Raw genomic sequence first — 15,472 nt, 5'->3', positions numbered from 1 at the left:
GCGATCTTTGGAGTATCAGAAGAGCCAGGAGTCTTGGCCTTTGCCTCCCTGGTAGCCCGGAGACGGATCTTGTTAATGTGGAGGGACTCGAAGCCCCCGAGTGTAGAGACCTGGGTTAATGACATGGCTGGGTTTCTCAGTCTCGAGAAAATAAAGTTTGCCTTAAGAGGGTCAATGTTAGGGTTCACCCGGAGGTGGCAGCCGTTCGTCGACTTTCTCAGGGAAAATTAAAATGTCAGCAGATGCAGTATTCCAAAGGGGGAGGGGGGTGGAAGATTATTAAATAGATTATAAGACTGCTGTTTTATGGTTGGGGTGCGTGAAGATTGTGATCGGGGTGGAAATGTTTATTGAACCATGTTTATGTCGCTGTTATTGTTATTATTATAAAAACTTGCAAATACCCTAATAAAAATATTTTTTAAAAATAAATAAATTGGAAGCGGGGTTTCTGCCCCTCAGGGACAAAAAATTCCTACCTCAGAGACCAGCAGCTCTTTGGGTATGCACCACTGGATGATTTAAGTATGGTTCGGATCTTTTCAGGTATAAAGCTAGCGGGCCTGGCAAGCGGGCCTGGTTTGAGAGGAAACCAGGCAGAGGTGCCCTGCGATCAGCCTAGGGGAACCTGCTGGTCTGCCACGTGGCATAGGCCTCTCCCGTCACTGGTTAAACCCTGGTGAGCGGCAGATGAGGCCCTTAAGTGGGCTTTGGAAGTTAGGCCATCAAATGCCACCCAACTGCTGTTATAATTACAAGAGATTGGTGGCAGGCCACTAACTGGATTGAAGAGACCTCCCACCTTCAAACCCAGGATGGAAAGCGAGTATTAAATCCAGCCAATGGTGTTTCTTTCATAGTCATCAAACACTTTTGCTTATGATTCATAAAATATATTGGAGATGGAAATTTTACATGGTGGGAGATCAAGTGATGAAACCAAGAATACATCCAACCAGAATTGGCCACAGATCTAGAGTGGAGTTATAGGCAGGTACATGGAGACACTATCACCATCAGATCAGATGGCTGGTGGCTTTAATCAATCAACAGAGGACAGGGGTAGTGAGAGCATGGTCAATTTTAATAAGGAACTAACAATAAACACGCTTCTTCCTTTTTAGGTGCTCACTGCTCATTTGTGAGAGAATGGAGATTCTGGTTTCCATTGGTACTAAAGGCCTTTGACCAATAAGTAGGAAAGTTTCCTGGTCAGGCATTTAGCAGAAGGCAATGGTAACCCACTGCAGTACTTTGCCAAACATAATCATCCATCCAATGGAAGTCAACACCTTCTAAGGGCATGGCACTTGGTGGAGAAGGAGGCATATAGCTGGATATTCAACATGAGAAGAATGTCATAATTCCAATCAAATAGAAAATTAATCAGATGCCAAATCGATATGTATATGACTGTAAAGTTGAAGTAGGAAATTTCAAAAACATTTAAATTTTTAAAAAATGTTTCCAACGAAGGAGCAATTTAGCGTGGCCAGTCCCCCTATCCTGCACATCTTTGGGTTGTGGGGGTGAGACCCACGCAAACTCCACACGGACAGTGACCCCGGCAGCAGTGCTAACCACTGCGCCACCATGCCACCCTTAAACCATTTAATTTGTTAATGGGTTTTTTTTAATAGAAAGAAACCCAGCAAGTGTAGTAAGTCACTTACTTTTCCATAGGATCCTTGACCCAGCACCTTAAGCAATACAAACTGAGAGGGATCTGCTTTTTCAAAGCCTTCCTTCACGTGGTTGTTGATGTCTATTTCTTTCACAATACCTTCATCCTGTGGGGAAATAATTAAACAGAAGATTTCATTATATGGACACATAAAACTGCAATGAACCACACATTCAGTGTACAATATTTTTAACCTATATTGTCCCATTAAGATATTGGAGCAATGTTTTTCATACAACTACATAGGAATCACTGATGTGTCATAGCAATTCTCCTCTGTTTAAAGTGCTTTACACTGTAAACTTTGGTTTTAAAAGCAATAATTAAAGTAAATTTACCAAATCTCATATCCAGTAAATATTTATCAGTAAAAGTTAAATGTTTGAACATAGAACATACAGTGCAGAAGGAGGTCATTCGGCCCATCGAGTCTGCACCGACTTAAGCCCTCACTTCCACCCTATCCCCGTAACCCAACAACCCCTCCTAACCTTTTTGGCACTAAGGGCAATTTATCATGGCCAATCCACCTAACCTGCACATCTTTGGACTGTGGGAGGAAACCGGAGCACCCGGAGGAAACCCACCCAGACACGGGGAGAACGTGCAGACTCCGCACAGACAGTGACCCAGCTCATGTTTGCTTGAGGATTCATTATGTTATCGATTTGCACACAAGGATTCACATGAGACTGTCACCTCAACCCTCTGATAGTTACAAACTAAAAACTATCAACTCTTGAACATAGTCAACAGTATCTATTGCATTCACATGCTCCCTCAGATAATGGAAGTTTACAGTTTACAATACATGGCACTTTCATACAGTGAGGCCTGTGAAACCTTAGTATATTTTGTTAATATGTATTGAAGGTTGACTGTCATAGGAGGCCTATGAATTTGCTTGAGCCTGAATTTGGATGTGATTGAGTTCCATACAGCTGTCTGGTGGGGCCAGCACAGGATAATACCAAAATCAGTTTCCCAGATCATTAAAGGCAATGAGTGGACAGCAAATCCTGTCCCCTGCCAGCTGAGCCCCGAAGATGAGTCTAGAGGCTGTTATGATCCCCATAGAGATTGATGACATTTCAAAGAAGAGATATGAAATTGTATCGTAATAAACCTTGTTTGTTAATTTCTACGATCGGCCATGCGCTGATTTAACACCCACCCTCCACACAATTCCCATGTACAACGGAACATAGGAACAGGAATAGGCCATTCAGCCCCTCGAGCCTGTCGTGCCGTTTAGTGAGATCATGGCTGATCTGTGGCCTACCCCCATCTCCTTTTACTCATATCCCTTAATATCTTAATAAGGGCAGCACGGTAGCATAGTGGTTAGCACAATTGCTTCACAGCTCCAGGGTCCCAGGTTCGATTCCCGGCTTGGGTCACTGTCTGTGCGGAGTCTGCACGTTCTCCCCGTGTGTGCGTGGGTTTCCTCCGGGTGCTCCGGTTTCCTCCCACAGTCCAAAGACGTGCGGGTTAGGTGGATTGGCTGTGATAAATTGCCCTTAGTGTCCAAAAAGGTTAAATGGGGTTACTGGGTTAAGGGGATAGGGTGGAAGTGTGGGCTTGGGTAGGGCGCTCTTTCCAAGGGCCGGTGCAGACTCGATGGGCCGAATGGCCTCATTCAGCACTGTAAATTCTATGAATCTTTGCTTAACAAAAATCTATCTATCTCAGGTTTAAACTTAGCAACCTTTCTAGCTTCAACTGCTGTTTGTGGGAGAGAGTTCCAAACCTCTACCACCCTTTGGAGTGAAGAAGTTCTTCCGAACATCACTCCTAACGGTCTGGCGCTAATTTTCAGACTATGCCCCCTAGTTTTAGAATCTCCAGTCAGTGAACATAGTTATCTTTATCTACCCTGTCTTTTCCTGTTGATATCTTAGATACTTTGATCAGATCACCCCTTAACCTTCTAAATTCCAGCAAAAACACGTCTAATTTGTGTAATCTATCCTCGTAACTTAGCTCCTGTAGTCCAGGCATCATTTTTGTAAACCTACGTTGCACTCCCTCCAAGGGCAAAATATCCTTCCTAACGTGTGGTGCCCAGAACTGCTCACAGTATTCCAAGTGGGGTCTAACCAGGGTTTTGTATAGTTGCAGCATATCTTTTGTGTCTTTACACTCCAGTCCTCCAGATATAAAGGCAAGCATTTCATTAGCCTTTTTGATTATTTTCTGCACTTGAAGACCTATGCACCTGAACCCTCAAGTCTCTTTGGACATCCACTGAACCTAACCTCTTTGCATTTAGAAAGTACTCTGCTCTATCCTTTTTTGGTCCAAAATGGATAACATCACACTTACTTACATTGAATTTCATCTGCCACTATTCTACCCATTCACCTAGTCTGTCAATATCTCCTTGCAATTTTATGCTACCATCTACAATGTCACCGAACTTTGCGTCATCAGCAAATTTGGATATATGACTTTCTATGCCATCATCCAAGTCATTAATGAATAATGTGAATAATTGAGGCCCCTGTGGTGCATGACTAGTCACCTCCTGCCAATTATAGTGTTTACCTATTATCTCCACTCTCTGTCACCTGCCATTCAACCAATTCAGAACCATGTCGGTAATTTGACCTCAACTCTGTGGGCTTCAACCTTAGTTAACAGTCTCTTATGTGGGACTTGATCAAATGACTTCTGGAAGTCCATATAAATAACATCAATAGACATTCCCCTGTCCACTACCTTAGTCACCTCCTCAAAAGATTCAATAAGAATAATTAAACATAACCTTCCCTTCACGAATCCATGCTGGCTCTCCCTGATCGACCACAGTTTTTCGAGGTGTTCAGTTACCCCCATCCCTGATTATAGACTCCAGCAATTTCCCCAGCACAGACATTAGGCTAACCAGTCTGTAATTCCCGGTTTCCCCCTTATTAAAAAGTGGAGCGACATGTGCAATTTTCCAATCCAGAGGGACCACTCCTGAATCTAGGGAGCTCTGAAAGATTATAGTTAGGGCACCGACAATGTGCTCCGCTACTTCCTTTAACAACCTCGGATGAAAACCAGGTCCTGGGGAGTTGTCACTTTTTAGTTCCATTAATTTCCTAATTACTGATGCTGTGCTTAGTTCATTGTATTAGGTCCGTGTCCTCTATTGACTATTAATAGTTTTGGCACTTCTGGCAAATTATTCTCCTTTTCAACTGTAAATACTGAGGCAAAGTAATTGTTTAACATGTCTGCCATTTCCCCATTGTCATTGACAATGGGCACGATTCTCCCAAAAGAGAATAAGTCCCCTAGCTTGCCACGTGTCTCCCGGCGCTTGCAGTGCTAATCAACCTGACTCACGTCGTATAAGAGGCCTCAATGGGGAATGCGCAGCTGAGGTTGCGGACAACCCTGTTTTGTGCAGTGGGGGATTTCAGCAAGAGATCAGGACGCCATTTTTAAATGGGGTCTTGATAGCCGAGGCCTGGGAAACAATTCCCAACCCCGCCCAGCCCAAAAGCGCCCCCCCCCCCCCCAACACCCACACTGGGTGCCCCGGCCAGATCGCGCATGCACAAAATGCCAGGTTGGCACCTTGGCAGTGCCAACCTGGAACCCTGACAATGCCCATGCCAGCTGGCAGTGCCACCTGGGCAACTTGGAGGTGCTGGGCTGGCACCCAGGTGGCACTGCCAGGTGCCAGGCTGGTGCATTGCCAATGTGCCCAGCTGGCACCAGCAGTGCCAGGAGACCACCCTGTCCTAAGGGCATGTAGCTGGGGGCCTCTGATCTCCTGAGAGACCCCCCCATGAGTGCCGTTCCATCTGGTCCCCGTTTGTGGGGACCAGTGCTGAACGGTGCTTGCCCGAGGTCTCTGAGACAAAGGGGTTGAATCCCAAAGCCTCAGATACCTTGGTAATCTGCACATTAGAGTGAGGCTAAATGCCTCGCTTTAAAATACAGATGTGCCATAAAGTGATCCCGCCCACAACGGGTGGGATTTACATCCAACGTGATCTCGTGAGGCGTGGCGAGCCAGGTAGATCCCAAGAGCGGGGTCTCCATGCTTTCATCGGCCACGCTGTGCTGTGGCCAGCTTCTTTTCCTGCGCAGTGTGGTTATTAGATTATGCCCAATGTCTCTATTGTCAGCTTTTAGTGGGCCTACATTGCTCTTAACCATCCGCTTTCCCTTTATAAACTATAAGATTTCTTCTTATTGATTTTGATATCCCTTCATGCCAACCTATGCTCCTGCCCCCGCCACCATGGCCCCTCATACCCTCCCTGTCAACATATGCCCCTGTTCCCCCTTGGTCCATTTTAGATCCGATGCCAACCAATGTCCACCCATTATCCTTTGTCCTTACATCTATCATGCTAACCTACCAGTATCGACCATGGGCAGACCTCAGGACCCAAGTAGAGATTAGATCAATAAAGTTCTTTGAAATAAAGTTCTAAATGTTTATTGCAAACATCACTGTGTCAAAAGAAAACACTTGTAACAACCCATTTACCACATTTACATTCCTTTAATCAAATAAAACCTTATACCAAAAAGGTTTCCATTTAAGTGTACAGCCCTTTATAACAACAAATATTGGAATTCATACTTCCACTTCATAGAATCTATAACCACTTATAACTGTCAATCGAACTGTAACACAGCAGGTACCCTACTGTGATAATGTGCTATTATGAAATCAGTCATGCAGCAGCAAACCAGGATTGGAAGTCGACAGGCTGATTTCAACAGATAGAGTGAAGCAGCAAGCAATTACTTTTTTTTAAACACTCCAGTCATTTGTCAAAGATTTAAAGGACAGGACTTTAAAGTGCCTTGACAAATTCCTTTAACAGGTGTTCCCTTCCAGTCGGGGAACACTTCATCAGTCAAGGGCATTCAGCCTCTGATCTTCGGGTAAGCGTTCTCCAAGGCGGCCTTCAGGACGCCCGACAAAGCAGAATTGTCGAGCAGAAACTTATAGCCAAGTTCCGTACACATGAGTACAGCCTCAACCGGGACCTTGGATTCATGTCGCATTACATTCATCCCCCACCATCTGGCCTGCGAAATCCTACCAACTGTCCTGGCTTGAGACAATTCACACCTCTTTAACCTGTTAACCCCTCTCTCTGGATCTGTAAAGACTTAATCACCTGCAAAGACTCGCATTCAAAGTATCGTATTGCATCTTTGACTTTGTCTATATATATGTTTCTGGAGCCCACCTCTTCAATCACCTGAGGAAGGAGCAGTGCTCCGAAAGCTAGTGATTCGAAACAAGCCAGTTGGACTTTAACCTGGTGTTGTAAGACTTCTTACTGTAAATATCAGACACACTCGAACTGCAATTTTGTAAATATCATGTGCTTTAGATGTGAAACTGTTATACTGTGGAAAATGCCAAGAAACATACTTTAAAAAAAGATCCTGCAATGATATGTATAGTACAAGTGTAGTAAAGGGTTAACAAGAGAGAGTACATGTAACTCAAAACTAGATGGCGTTACTAAGTGATCATATAAAAGGCTGCATCTCTAGGCATGCTGGGAGAAGCTGATGGAGATTTCAATGTAGAAGGACAGTGTGAGGTTGAGTTAGTGTGTAGTTTATAAATTAGAGAGATTATTGATTACTGTATCACAGAGTCGGTACTATTATTTTATTATCTGTTATACTATATACTAATCAAGTTAAGTAGTGTAAAATAAATTAGTTTTGATTTAAACTTCTTAGTTTTACATTCTTTGTCAACACTACAGGCAGTATCCTCCAACCCCGGGCCGGGTCGGAGAATCGGCGGGGGGGGGGGGGGGGGGGGGGGGGGGGTGAGGGGGGAGGCACGATTCACGCGATGCCGCCTTGATGCCATTCTGCCGATTCTCCGGTGACCGGAGAATCGGTGCCATTGGCGCTGGCACGGTCAGCACGGCGCCAGTCGGCGCCCCCCACCCCCGGCGATTCTCCGCGCGCAATGGGCCGAGTGCCCGCCGAGATAGGCAGAGTCCCGCCGGTGCCATTCACACGTGGTCCTACCCGGCGGGACCTCGACGTTCATGCTGCGGGAGGCGGCCTGGTGGGGGGGCCTCCACGGTGGCCTGGCCCGCGATTGGGGGGGGGGCCTCCACGGTGGCCTGGTCCGCGATCGGGATCGACCGATCGGCGGGCGGGCTTATCCTGATGGGGGCCTATGTTCCTCCACGCCAGGCCCCTGTAGCTCTCCGCCATGTTGCGTCGGGGCCAGCTTGGAGAAGGCAACCCATGCGCATGCACGAATTAGCGCCGGCCATATCGCGCATGTGCAAACTTGCGCCGGCCATATCGCGCATGCGCAGACCCGCGCCGCCTGTTCTGATGCCGGTATCGGCAGCTGGAGCTGCTGGCGTCCTGTGCGGTGCAGGATTGCTGCTCCTGGGGGCCTGTTGACGCCGTCGTAAAATGCAATGGCGTTTACGACGGCGTCAACCCTTAGCCTCAGGATCAGAGAATCCCTCCCTACATATCTGGCTATCTTGGAGAACAAGGCAAGGAATATAACAGATCCCACGCACTGTTTAAAGATAAGGAGGGAGTTCTACTTGTGTTATGGCCAATATTCATTTTTCAACCAACACCATCAAAGTAGATGAACTCATCATTACTATGTACAAACTGGTTGTCGTGTTTATCTACCATGAGTACACTTCAAGTGAAGCAATTTGAAAAAGCACTCTACAAATATATTTCTTTAGTTATTTCATCTTTGTCCCGTCACTACAAATGCTAAAAGGATCATGTTTAATTTGTGCAATATTGTAAAACATGTGATTAAAAAGTCAGAATTTCTCCTAATTTTTATTTCATTTGATTTCAAAGACTACCAATTCAAAACCACCCATTTTGCACCACTGCAGTGAAAGTACAGTTGACACATTGCAGCTACAGCGTGACTCAGCTTATTGTAATATATGAAACTGAACTTCATGAACCATTTGCAATAATTTCAAAAACATAATGGTCATTTTGTATAATTTATTAGGTCACAGGTTTTTTAATTAACTTATTCCGTGGTGGGGTGTGATGGCAGTGAATTTCACATTTTGATCCATTGGTAATTAAGATACTCTGACCGATTTATTACATTCACCATTCACTGTAATGCAAACCAAGTCCACTATCAACAATGGTAATGCGTTCTTAACATCAGAGAGAAGATTGTGGCTTCAGTAATTGGGCATCAGTTGACTGCTTATTAATTTCTTGACTACTGGTACACAGGATAAGATCTGAACACCTGGGGATATACTTTCAGTTTCTGTCAGTTGGATATAACATCTCACGGGTCTTCATAATCTATTCTCTTTACCTAATTACAGTTAATTATAAAGATTTTAATTGCAATTAGCTTACGGCATGTGTGGCTGCTTAATGATGTAATTTGTTATGCTGTTGACTGGGGTTGTTAATATGCTGCTCCATAATGAGTGATATAATGGTACAATTTTAAAGGGAGTGCAGGAACAGAGATATACTGGTGTGCAGTGCAAATATAAATCTTTTGAGGTCTTCCTCTACACCGTTTCCAAAACTTCCATATCCCTCATCTATAAGGGGGCGGGCATGGTGGCACAATGGTTAGCACTGCTGTCTCACAGCTCCAGGGACCCGGGTTCAATTCCGGCCTCGGGTGACTTTGCGGAGTTTGCACTTTCTCCTCACTTTTGTGAGAGTTTCCTCCGGGTGCTCCGGTTTCCTCCCACAGTACAAAGGTGTGCAGGTTAGGTGGATTGGCCATGCTAAATTGCCTCTTAGTATCCAAAAGGTTAGGTGAGCTTGTAGTTACCACAGAGCCACACGGTCTTGTCCAGTTTAAGCACTGGTGCCGCCCAATTGGCGAACCGCACCGGTCTAATAATCCCAATGCCCTCTAGCTGGCTCAATTTGGCTTCGACTTTTGCCAATAATGCATAGGGGAGTGGACGGACCCTAAAACATTTTGGCTGTGTACCCAGATCCACCTGGTATTCTTCGCCCAGAAATCACTGGGGTAATCTTGGATGATACTAAATCAACAGGGCAATTGATCCCAGTGTGACATCTTAGGTGTTAGAGAAAATATGGAAGTGAAGGAAGCATGTCAATTGTATCTAATAGAGCACAGTGTCAGGTACTGACATAGTAAGAAAACAAACTACTCCATGAAGCGTATTAAAATAGCAGACGAGAGTTAAAACAAATCTTGAGTTGTCAGTCAATATATTCTAACAATTCAAGTAAATAAAAATGCTCAACTATGTCATCAAAGCAGTAGAGAAAGGCTTGTTTAAATTGTTCTGGTAATATCACACTTCGAGAACAATGCCTGTTCGGGTCACCAGGTCACAAAGGAAACATTGAAGTGCTGATGTGGATTCACAGAAACATGGTAAAACTGATCTGCAGGTTTGGGGGTTCTGAGGTGGTCGCTCCCTGGAACCTAAAACTGTGCCCAAAGCTGAACCGGTTTTATCAATGTAGAACAACTGCCAAATGTCCTCCCAAACCCATTAGATGATGGCCAAACCAGAGGAGAAACAATTGGGGCCCCAAGGAGACGCTGAATCTATACCGGCATATTTCTACTTTGAATCTTGAAAGTGAAAGTTTCAGCTCATTTACCCATCATTCATGCACATCAGGCACAGCACAGAAGAATATGGGGCGAAATTCTCCGGAAACGGCGCGGGGTCCGCCGAATGGCGCCCAAAACGGCGCAAATCAGACGGGCATCGCGCCGCCCCAAAGGTGCAGAATGCTCCGCATCTTTGGGGGCCGAGCCCCAACATTGAGGGGCTCGGTCGGCGGCAGACGAATTTTCGCCCCGCCAGCTGGCGGAAAAGGCCTTTGGTGCCCCGCCAGCTAGCACGGAAATGACATCTCCACGCGGCGCATGCGCGGGAGCGTCAGCGGCCGCTGACAGCTTCCCACGCATGCGCAGTGGAGGGAGTCTCTTCTGCCTCCGCCATGGTGGAGACCGTGGCGGAGGCAGAAGGGAAAGAGTGCCCCCACAGCACAGGCCCGCCCGTGGATCAGTGGGCCCCGATCGCGGGCCAGGCCACCGTGGGGGCACCCCCCCAGGGCCAGATCGCCCTGCGCCCCCCCCAGGACCCCGGAGCCCGCCCGCACCGCCTTGTCCCGCCGGTAAGGTAGGTGGTTTAATTTACGCCAGCGGGACAGGCATTTTAGCGGCTGGACTTCGGCCCATCCGAGCCGGAGAATCGAGCGGGGGGGCCCGCCAACCGGAACGGCGCGATTCCCGCCCCCGCCGAATCTCTGGTGCCGGAGACTTCGGCAACCGGGCGGGGGCGGGATTCACGCCAGCCCCCGGCGATTCTCCGACCCGGCAGGGGGTCGGAGAATCTCGCCCATGCAATCTGGGAATTTTCAGTTTTAATGTGACTCATACTTTGCTGTAAATTAGCCATAAATAAAACAGAGGCTACACAGCAGGTCCTGGCTATTTTTGGAGAAACACTCCTAAAATTGTAACTGAAAGACCAAAAAATGACCTTGTTTCCTGCTGTGCTTGATAATCTGAAGAATCCCCTGAACAACCCCGATTGGAGGGTATTCACACTGGAGGGAGGGGAGAGGCCAGTTTTGTAGGTGGAGATTTGTTTGGTCAAAGGACATAAGGAATCAAGAAGACGTGGGTGCACTACTGTCACTACGCATGTAAACCGCTTACATTCAAAATGGTGTGATTTTGTAAAGCATAGTTTTGTCTCATTCAGTGTGTAGCTTGGTGCAAATTAATGCAAAGAAAATTCCAGGTCATAACGTTGGAGGAAAGAGTGGAGAAACTTGAGCTTTTCTGTGTTCAAAGTAAGCAACTGGAAGGTGAACTGTTAAAGATACATGAGATAATAAATGGTATAGGAAAGTTGAACCTCGAACACAAACACCTATGTATGCCAGTATAATTATTTTAAAAATCATGAAAAGAAGTTTCAGGATCAGCATCAGAAAGGTCTTCACACAAGCAACCATCACTCCATGGAATGAGGAATAAGGTAAAAAGTTATGTAATTTACTTAAACAAATGGATGGTGATGGGTTATTTCTGGAAAGTTGATCAATAATCCCTTTTTGATCTGTATCTATTTTCTTGCTTTTTGAAAATAATTATTTGCAACAGAGACGATTATAAGAAGATGAATGAGGGTAAGTCAAGGTTTTGACACTCTTAATCTATGAAGAGATGTGCACAGGGGGGAACCTACCTATTTCTGGAGAAGAAAGCTAAGAGATATGGGTGCAATGCTCAATTCTGGCTCATATTACGCTGGCAGTGAGCAAGACCTGACTCTGCCCACCAAATGTGACTGGAACAAGGTCCAATTAGATTTCATGATCAGGTCCAATCATCATTGAATTCATGATCTGTCAGAACTAAGTGAGTTCCCTATAGACAGTCTGCCAATTGGGGTGGTGAGAAATCTGGCAGTGCAGCCAATCTTAATAAGCTTCCAGAAGCACTTTAAAGGGAAGCATTAAACAATGAGGAGTAAAAAGGAACAGCAGTTTATAGGGGAGGGTTTTTTGGCTGCATTGAAGGCAGAATGAAGATGAAATATTGGAAGGCTTTCAGGTTCAAAAGATATGAGCAACTGCAGTAAAAAATAAATGACAGGCCTCCTTCCAGCTTACCCTTACTGTAGCTTTCTTTAAAGACCACAACATTCCTTTAAAGACCACAAGAAATTGGCACCTCCTTACATAGAGCCCCCATAGATGGTGGACAGGTTGAAAAACTGACAATGACAATGGGCATAGAAATGAAAATAAATTTAGGATCTGTGTTTTCACTGAAAATCGAGATGGGTAGAAGACCAACAGAAGGTCAGTGGGTCAATCCTCTGCCAAATGTTTTAGGCACGGTAGCATTGTGAATAGCACAATTGCTTCATAGCTCCAGGGTCCCAGGTTCGATTCCCAGCTTGGGTCACTGTCTGTGCGGAGTCTGCGCATTCTCCCCGTGTGTGCGTGGGTTTCCTCCGGGTGCTCCGGTTTCCTCCCACAGTCCAAAGATGTGCGGGTTAGGTGGATTGGCCATGCTAAATTGCCCATAGTGTCCAAAATTGCCCTTAGTGTTGGGTGGGGTTACTGGGTTATGGGGATAGGGTGGAGGTGTGGACCTTGGGTAGGGTGCTCTTTCCAAGAGCCGGTGCAGACTCGATGGGCCGAATGGCCTCTTTCTGCACTGTAAATTCTATAAATTCTATGAATGTGACGTGAGTGAGACAAAAAACAATTCAATTATGTAGGCTTTTAAAATGATCGTCAAAGGAAGCCAGCATCTTTTCAAGGTTCTGAAGATGAAATTGGGGTTATGTATGAGAAATATAAATACTTTCAGTGCAGTAAGCAATAAAAAAGAAAACAATGCCAATATTGGGGATGTCTTTTATTTCAGGTATATAATTATGTTAATTGGAACCTTATTACTGTGAGCCACAACTATCAGAAATTATTTAAGTATTCTTAAATTTAAACTAGCAACACTCAACTCCGACGATCCATTCAGAAGCAATATTTTGGACTCATCAGAAGTTAGAATACCTTCTTGAAGTTAGGTTTTACAATTTGAGTGCCTGTTGTGTATGAAACGTCGTTGGGTTTTCATCAATGCTGATGATTTATATCTACTGCTAATCTGATCTGAATATTTGAGCACAGCATTGTCGGTTGCAGTGGAGCTAGCGTGGGTTTTCATTTGTCAATGCAGGGGCTCCTGCTGCATGCTCCTCCCTGCGATAGAGCTTCTCTGTGGCAATCTGAAGATGTAATTCTTCAAATTTCCATGTTCCAGCGTGGAGACTTCAGCACCAAGTGTTTCAGTCACGTGTAGGCTGTCTCCAGTTATTGGAGCCAACCTGGATTGAAAAGATGTCTTGTTTGTATGATTCCTTCTATCTTAATTATGGCCACTGTTATAACCCGCATAGGTCTTACAGGGTTATTACAGTACCCCATGGAGCTTGCAGAATATGAGTTCCCCTAATAAGGGGACAGGGAGTCTTAACTAAGTCCATGTTCCTTTGTATAAATATAGTCGGTCAGTCAGGCACTGACTAAGGAAGACCCAATAGTGAACTACCGGAGCTGTAGATATAGTTAACGTGTTAAATAAAAATAAGTTTTGTTTTTCTCTGCAACTCGGTGTGGACTCCTTTTATTACCCCTTACAAAAGCCACCCAATGGGTTCACCGGCACCATCAAATCCTCTCTACAATGCATCGTTTGGTATATGACAATCATCCATTCGACTGACATAGCCTAACCATTGTTGTCGATGTTTTTAAGCATTGCCATCATACTCTCTGAGTTAGAGAGAGTCTTCTGTATTGGAAACTCTATACCAACACTGAACTCAATCCCTCCAGAGCCATTATGAGCCCCCCACAACCCAGCTTCCTGCACACACACACCACATCTTTAACTGTAACTGCCAAACAATACTTGCAGCCTATTGCTCCACACACATCTGGCTCTTGATGCTCCTGGCTCAAGGCCCTGGTTACTGGATTCCAACCCCAGCCCTTGTTGCTTACTGGCCCTCGAACATTCCTGGAGTTCCATATCCTCTAGGTTCCGGAACACCGAGGGCAGAAGTGTAAAACCAGTAACCCTAGCCAGCAAAGCCCACATACCATTAAAAAAAATTTTTTTTAAGGCAAATGTGAGTCCATTGAAGGCAGTCAGGAGCAAGTTAGCTGAGGAAGATACAAGAAATCCTCCAGAATTAGAGATCCAAGGGACTAGGGAGAATGAGGATTTGAAGGAAATTAGCATTAGTAAGATTTTATTGGAGAAATTAATGGGACTGAAAGTTGATAAGTCCCCTGGACCTGATATTCTGTATCCCAGAGTGTTGAAAGAGGTAGGTATGGAGATGGTGGATACATTGGTGATCACCCTCCAAATTTCTGTAGATTCTTCAGTAGTTCCTGCAGATTGGAAAGTAGCAAATGTCGCCCCACTATTTAAGAATGGAGGAAGAGAGAAAATGGAACTACAAACCTGTTAGTTTTACATCAGTATTAGGGAAAATGCAATAATCTATTCCAAAGGATGTGATAAATGGACACTTGCCTAATGATCTAATTGGGCACAGTAAAACATGGATTTCTGAATGGAAAATCATTGGAGTTTTTTGAGAATATTGCAAACAGAATTGATAATGGGGTGTTAATGGACGTTGTATACACAGTAGCACATTGGTTAGCACTATGGCTTCACAGTTCCAGGTTCCCAGGTTCAATTGCCAGCTTAGGTCACTGTCTGTGTGGAGTCTGCACGTTCTCCCCGTGCCTGCGGGGTTTCCTCCGGATGCTCCGGTTTCCTCCCACAAGTCCCGAAAGACGTGCTGTTAGGTCATTTGGACATTCTGAATTCTCCCTCTGTGTACACGAACAGGCGCCAGAGTGTGGCAACTAGGGGCTTTCACAGTAACTTTATTGCAGTGTTAATGTAAGCCTACTTGTGACAATAAAGATTATTATTATAATGCTTTTGATAAAATCCCCCACAGGAGGTTGGTTAGCAAAACTAAAGCACATGGGATAGGAGGTAATATACTGGCTTGGATTATGGGTGCGATCTTCCCAAAAGAGAGCAAAGTCCCCGAGCGAGTGTGTTTAGCAGCGTGCTTCTCGGCGTTCGCAGTGCTGAGAAACACATGGCTGTTCAACGCGTCTCACTTTAAATGAAGGTGAAAGTGAATAAGGGACCGGAACAGGGAATGGCCCCGCTTTTTACAATGGGAAACTCCGCTCGCTGAAACG

At 45.2% G+C, this 15,472-nt stretch overlaps 1 protein-coding gene across 5 annotated transcripts in view; it reads right to left on the bottom strand.

Annotated features, from left to right (window-relative positions):
* rps6ka2 (ribosomal protein S6 kinase, polypeptide 2) overlaps nt 1-15,472 on the bottom strand; it is a 531,365-nt gene that overhangs the window by 209,019 nt on the left and 306,874 nt on the right. For all 5 annotated transcript variants that reach the window (XM_072507735.1, XM_072507736.1, XM_072507732.1 and 2 more), the window contains one exon: nt 1,674-1,790. In XM_072507735.1, coding sequence (XP_072363836.1) covers nt 1,674-1,790 — 117 coding nt within the window. The remainder of the gene's footprint in view (nt 1-1,673; nt 1,791-15,472) is intronic.

The sequence above is a fragment of the Scyliorhinus torazame genome, chromosome 1, assembly GCF_047496885.1.
Source record: "Scyliorhinus torazame isolate Kashiwa2021f chromosome 1, sScyTor2.1, whole genome shotgun sequence".
Classification (NCBI taxonomy): Eukaryota; Metazoa; Chordata; class Chondrichthyes; order Carcharhiniformes; family Scyliorhinidae; genus Scyliorhinus; species Scyliorhinus torazame.
This window is presented reverse-complemented; position numbering and strand designations above follow the sequence as displayed.